Source organism: Pavona decussata, unplaced genomic scaffold (genome assembly GCF_977016875.1).
Source record: "Pavona decussata unplaced genomic scaffold, jaPavDecu1.1 SCAFFOLD_201, whole genome shotgun sequence".
Lineage (NCBI taxonomy): Eukaryota > Metazoa > Cnidaria > Anthozoa > Scleractinia > Agariciidae > Pavona > Pavona decussata.
Window position 1 is genome coordinate 767,501 of NW_028145609.1, and position 6,932 is coordinate 774,432.

The 6,932-nt window shown below is 38.3% G+C and overlaps 1 protein-coding gene across 2 annotated transcripts in view; it reads left to right on the forward strand.

Annotated features, from left to right (window-relative positions):
- The window catches only part of LOC146461180 (peroxidasin-like), a 163,516-nt gene extending 157,030 nt beyond the window's left edge, over window positions 1-6,486 (forward strand). For both annotated transcript variants that reach the window (XM_085087035.1, XM_085087037.1), the window contains 3 exons: window positions 805-1,083; window positions 2,512-2,661; window positions 3,862-6,486. In XM_085087035.1, the coding sequence (XP_084943161.1) occupies window positions 805-1,083; window positions 2,512-2,661; window positions 3,862-4,397 (965 nt within the window). In that variant the 3' untranslated portion in view covers window positions 4,398-6,486. The remainder of the gene's footprint in view (window positions 1-804; window positions 1,084-2,511; window positions 2,662-3,861) is intronic.
- The last annotated feature ends 446 nt before the right edge of the window (window positions 6,487-6,932 follow it).

Genomic DNA, 6,932 nt, shown 5'->3' on the forward strand with positions numbered 1-6,932 from the left:
AAAATAGACTGCAAGCGGTCCCTTTCTGGATAATCGAGAGAGCGCGAAATAGCCGAGCGTAAAAGCGGCGAGATTCTATCCCCTTCTCGATTTTTCTACTCGCTCCAGTCTCGCCGCTTTTTTACTCGGCTATTCCGCGCCACCCGAAGAGACCGCTTGCAGTCTAGGTTTAAAATGATAGCTCAAATAATCGTCTGGGTCACGATTATATAGCATAGGTGCTGATCGTGACGTTTTAACCTCTATACTGCTGGTATTTGTCAGGTAATGGCGTCGCCTAGCTCAGCCTGGCTGTGTATCAACATCGTTGATAATTGTTGGTGCATTTCGATTAATAGTGTTTATAGAATTGAAATACCAGCGGCCTGGATACCTCAGTACGATCAACGACGATCGAAATCCCTTAATCGCTAACAACCGAACTGGCGAGAATCGAAACGTGCCATCGTCGTCGGCCATGGTGCTACTTGAATTGCATGCACAGCTAATTGACAGCATCGCCTGATGAAGGCCAACATATATTGCGGGAGAACGGTCGCGATCATTACCTATGCTACACAATCGTGAGACAAAGGCGAGATTAATTTGAATTATCAAAGTATAAAATGAATGAAAGAACTTGAGCATAACGCACAAGTGATTCACAAGTTCAATTATTATTATTATTATTATTATTATTATTATTATTATTATTATTATTATTATTATTATTATTTTCAAAGGATCAACAAAAAGATGCAGGCATGAATGAATTCACGAAACTTACCAAACAGCATTAACCATTAAGACGTTCATTCATTTTAGATTATCGTCCAATCAACACAAGTCTGTCAGCTGAATTGAGTTACGGCTATGTTGTTGTGAATGTATCCTTCCGCATCACGTGCAGTGCACAGGCCAACCCACCTGCAAAGTATCGATTCTACAAAGAACAGGAGAGTTTATTTAACTCTACAACAGGCGGTAATGCTGAAACGTATACAGCGAAAGTTGGTGAAAGAGTAAATCAGGTCAGCTACAGATGTATCCCGTTCAATGATTATGGAGATGGACCCACAGAAAGGCTCACTTTAACAGTGAAAGGTGAGTAAAATACGTCTTCATTTCCATGTGAGGTTGTTCCTCGATAGTGTTTTCATAATATACATATCCTCCGTGTGGCTTGGGCAAAAAGAAAAAAATACTAAAAATTCTACATCACAATTTCCTTTGAAGGCCATGAAACCCGTGAAACCATGAAACCGTTGAAACCACGAAGTCAGTGAAACCATGAAACCCGTGACACCATGAACCCGTTGAAACCATGAAACCCATAAAACCGTGAAACCCGTGACACCATGAAACCCTTGAAACCACGAAGCCTATGAAACCGTAAAACCACGAAACCCGTGAAATCATGAAACCATGAAATCGTGAAACCATAAAACCCGTGACACCATGAAACCCGTGAAACCATGAAACCGTTGAAACCATGAAACCCGTAAAACCACGAAACCCGTGAAACCATGAAATCATGAAACCCGTGACACCATGAAACTTTTGAAACCATGAAACCAGTGAAATTACGAAACCCGTGAAACTACGAAACCATTGAAACCAGGAAACCATAAAAACCACAAACTCTATCAACCCTACCCATGAACCAAAGAACCTTCGTTACTTTGTAAGCATACCCTAAATTAGCAAATCCTAATTAGCATATATTCGTGCTCTGTAACACCAAGTCGTAACCCGCAGTCTCAAATGTATGAATTTCCTTATATTCACTTTCATATCATCACTACGAATTCACAAATTGACGAGCTCCCGCTTGATAGCTCAATTGGTAGAGCACTGCACCGGTGTTGAGGTCATGGGTTCGAATCCCGTTCAAGCCTGAATGTTTTGCAGGGTTTATTTAATTTCGCAACTGCTTAAGTTGCGTATATAACTACGATGATCATTCTCTTAATCATTCTTTCTTCCGCAGTTCAAACGTGTGAATTTTCATATATTCCCTTTCATTATAAACTTCGGCAAGAAAAGTTTCACTGACTTTGTACAGTTCTATTGTCAGTTTCGCAAAGTTCGCAGCTATATTTCTTTGCCTGAAGAACGAGATGCGGTTGATGGGAAGGGAATGTTTATACGGAAGGCCCGATAATTTCTGGGTTGCTAACAAAGATTGGTTGGTGATAAATTAAAGGGCGGCTAATTTATTCGTGATACAACACACCGCTTTGTGTTTTTCAATGGGAAATGTGCACATACATCTCAACGATTCTGGGTACCTTTTCAATGCAATGCCCGCTCCGAAAAAAAAAAAGGATCGATCATGGCCATGTTTGTGGAATAAATACTACTAAAAAAAGGCTCTAACTTGTCTTTATTTTAGTAGATCTCTTAAGCCTTTTAATCGCTGTCTCTTTTTTACGTTTCTGCTTTACTTTGTTCTTTATTCAATTGTTTCTGTTGTTTTTAATTTAGTTTTCTGGGAGTTGATAAACATTAACATAAATTTTATAACTTTAGAACCACGGGGCTGGTATTTCGAAGTTTCTGCAAGATCATGTAAGGACATCCGGGAGTATGGTACCTCCAAGGGAGATGGGGAGTACTGGATCAACCCTGGATGGAGTGGCGATACATTGAAAGTTTACTGCGACATGACTACTGACGGAGGTGAGGATCAAAAACTTTCCACCTCTCCCATTTTCTTGCGTAAGCGTGTTAAAAGTCGATTACTTTGACTGCCCTTGTCGACACTTCCGATGGAAGCTATGAACTAAAAAAAAAACTTTTCCCTTTTTTTTTCTTTGGAAGGAAACCTCGACATACTGCAATGGGACATTTTCCCAAATGTTCCCTGCACACTCGTCCCAACAACAAGCTTGTTGCACGCCAAGGCATTATGTGTGCGTTCAATGCAATTATTTGGTAATCCTTTTTGTTTTTGGGTGTCTGGTAACGTAAGGTTAGAACAGATTTCTGTTCTATCCGTGAGCAATTTTGTTTTGGAGACAAAGTAAGTTTATAACATTTTCGTTCAAGTCACAAAATTTGGAGCAAATATTTAATGGCAATTTATGCAAACTTTCCCGTCGTTTTTGAGAGAAATTCATTAATCACAAACCAAATTTAATTCAATTTAACGACCTTATCAAAGAAAACGGTAAACTCGGAGAAAATATATTTCAATGTTTGTCGGATTTTCGAATCTGAAATAAAATCTATTTTGCTAACATACAGGTGTTAGTAAACGTTATTTACATACCAAGTAGTTCTAGGTGCCCCAGCACGGAAGGGCAGCAAGGGGTTACATGGTGCAAGATTAACTTAGAAAGAATGCAGCTTGCTACTTGTTGTTAAACTAGGTGCCGTTACCATGGCAACGAGTGAGCTTTTTATTGCCCAAGAATAATACGTTTTCTTTATTTTTAGAAAATACACGCCCTATATTTTGTCCGTTTTGTATCCCCAAGAAAACTCCCAAAATACTTTACCTTAGTTAAACAGTTCATTTGCACTAAAACTAATCAAAATTTTTTTTGTCAAATGAGCACGCAATGCTTTAATTGGGTTTTTACAGCAAAGGAGAAACACATGTACTTAAATTTCCATTACTTTGAATTAATATAACAAATCGTTGTGAGTCACAGATGACTCACACATGTCAAAGTCGCTTCTGTCACAGGTTCGTCATTAAATGTTGAAAACCTTCAGGCGTGGCCTTAGATAAATTTAATCGTTATCTGATGGTTTCACCTCGCGTATTAAAAAATAAAAACACATAATACGCTGAAACTTGTACTAATTTTACAGGCTCTTACTTTTCCTGCTGCTTAATGGTCATACATCACAATTAATTTCCTTTGACTTCAGGGGGCTGGCTTCAAGTCTCCAGTTATGTGATGCAAAGCTCAACACCTCCCTCTCAGCCGCCACTTAGCACTTCACTCCTTGGAATAAGCAGCAATCAGATGTTTATCACAACAAGCGTCATGAAAGAGCTGAGAACATACCTGAACTTCACTCAAGTAAGATTTCACTGCAAGAAGCAAGGAGGGAGAACATTTCATATCGCCACGGCTCTTAACAGCACAGGTGAAGCTGCGGTCCAATACTTCAGCAATCAGGCGGATGTTATGCCTGTCTCTTGTGGTTCGTATTGGAGAATGAATGACGACAACTCATTGTTAAGTAGAGCTTGCGATCTCTGGGGAGTGGAAAACGGTAATTTTCACGTTGGTAAATGGGGGGAAGCTAGTTTTTTCGTTACTCCTGAAAAGCGGTTGCTCCATCACTCTGCTTTCGTATATGGCTCTTGTCATTGGACACTTTTGGGCAAGAGGTGGGAGTGTGATGATTACCTTGTTGGAGTATCTTCTGGGGATTTCTGGAAAGTGTTTGTTCGCTAAGGGCATTAGATTGGCGCTATTGCTCCTTTTTTTCTCTTTTCATTTGATAAGGTTTAGCAGTAAACTGGTATCCTAAGTCATTTCAAAGCTTCCAGGGAAGCTTGTCTTGTAGTGGAGAGTTGCGTTTTGAACAGCTAGATCTCCTGAGTAATTTCAATTCTAGACAGATTCAAGTGACAGTGTTTTCTTCAATTGAAACTAAACTGCATTGTGATCTTGTTAATTAGTTATGGTGATCACAAGGGCTTATGGTTTTAGAGCCAGTAACAACAAAATGATCCTTATTATAACGATTAATTTGCAATAAGCACACAATTAACAGTTTAGCATGAGATCAAAATTTCGGGCAGCCAGTATACAAATAGTTGTCAGTTTGCTTCTTTGTTTCTTTTGTTTTATGTTCTTATGTTTATATCAAGTTTTTGTAGTTTTAAAGACATGTTTTGGCACTTTCATCTGCCATCGTCAATAGAATGTTACGTGTTATAGAGTTGGTTATTTACATGCTAGGGATAATTTAAGCAATAACCAGGAATGTAAACAATAAATATGCGACACTTACAAAATATGATACAAAAGATACAAAACAAAAAAAAAAAGATTGGGATAAGAGACCTAAATTAACACGCTGTATTTGATGGTTTAATTTGAGTTTTTTCCAAAGGATATGTAGAGCTTCTTTATTTGTTTTAAAGCAAGAATTTAGTTGCAGCCTGATCTTAAATAGATTAAAAGAAACCCAACGCCAATGCCTAGCGGCATGCCTCAGAATTCTCAAGATGCTTGTAAACGCGGGAGGCCCTGTCCGAAAAAAGATGTTTACGAATGCGTGTGGCAAGATGTTTTGGGTTGGACTCGCCCTAACAAACATAACGGACTGTGCATGAAAAGTTATAAACCACACTCGACTGGAGACGTTTTGGGACAGGGTACTTCACGTCAAATGTATTGTTACGATTAATATGATAGTGCTTACAGAGTTGTCTAACCTTATATTGAGCAGCTTTGGAAAAGTAACCTACATAAGGTAATTTGTAAAAATGTGTTGAAGAACTGGCACCCGATAGACCATTTTAAGGTTTCCATGTTTTCTTGATATATTGCCTGATCACCCGATCTATTGTGTTGGTAGATAACATGCTTTTTGCGTAGAATGTTTTCTACCTCGTTGTGAAAACCATTCAACGTACTTATTTATCTTGTAGATTCTGATACGTCAAAGCTTGTATGAACATGTTGTTAATCAGAAAATTAAGAAACGGCAACTTGTAGTCGACCTCCTTTTCCACAGTAAACCAAATATAAGGATTATAAGAGTCAATATCATTGAAAAAACATAAGAGCACCATGCTCTGAGTCAAACAACCAAAAACCAAATTAAAGGTATTATCAACATAAATTAAAGCATTCAAAGATGTGTAGTCTTGTAACCACAGACTTTTATGAAGGCACCATAATAAAGCTGGCTAGGAGAGGAGTAAGGCGAGACCAAAAAGCCATACCATCGATCTGATCATAGATTGTCGTATCTTGATCAATGTTTAATTTGTTATATACGTTACACATATGCTGCATCTTAGGTCACGTTCAGACTAGCTAACCCACTGCTCGGTTGTCGGAAACGCAGGCCACTAGTCTGAATTTAGCTTTTTGTCGGTGCTCGAGCAAAAATCTGGGCACGTCCACTACCTCCAAGGATAGTACTAGGGCACTGTTCGTGGGTACGGACACTGGTCTGAACAGGTTTAAATTTTCAGTTCCCAAGCTTTTTCCCCACGCCTCCCTACGATACAGTAAAAACAAATAATGGAGGGCGCTAAATTGACGAACGAGAAGACGTTTGCTCTTTGGGCACCAAACAGTCTGGACGATGTCGTTTTCAGTGTCCGGGAACAGGGCCCAGGACAGGTCTTAGTCGCGCTTTGCACAAATAATCTGCTTGTTTCCTATAAACTCCGTACAAATACTTGTTCAGTAAAGTTCGGTAGATGACGTACGTAAGGAAAGGCATTAAATTGTATCAAACCATGCGTAATAATGGAAACTGTATGCTAATAATTTACAATAAACTAACAAGATGGATTATTCATGTTTGTTGTTGTTGTTAGTTTTTGTTTGTTCTCACGAGAAAGCAACCCTTCATGTACACAGTTTATTGTTATTTGCGAAATGAATTTAATTGCTGTTGTTAGGCATATTTTTTAGTGTAGAGTTCTGTTAATTTTACCCAAAGATAGCTTTGGAACAGACAAAACCTCTGCCTGATACTTAGGCGACGATATACTGTGGGCAACTAAAATCAGGCAATTTTCCGCAAGATTGACCTAAACAATTGATTTATTATTAAACATTCAGATAAAAATAATAATAATAATAATAATAATAATAATAATAATAATAATAATAATTTACAGCAGAAATTAAATGTGTAGATGGTCTTCATTATTTGTTACCTTATTCCCCATGAGATTTGAAATTACGTCTATTGTACAATGTTTGGACGAGGAAGAATGTTGAGTGTGCTATGAACTATTT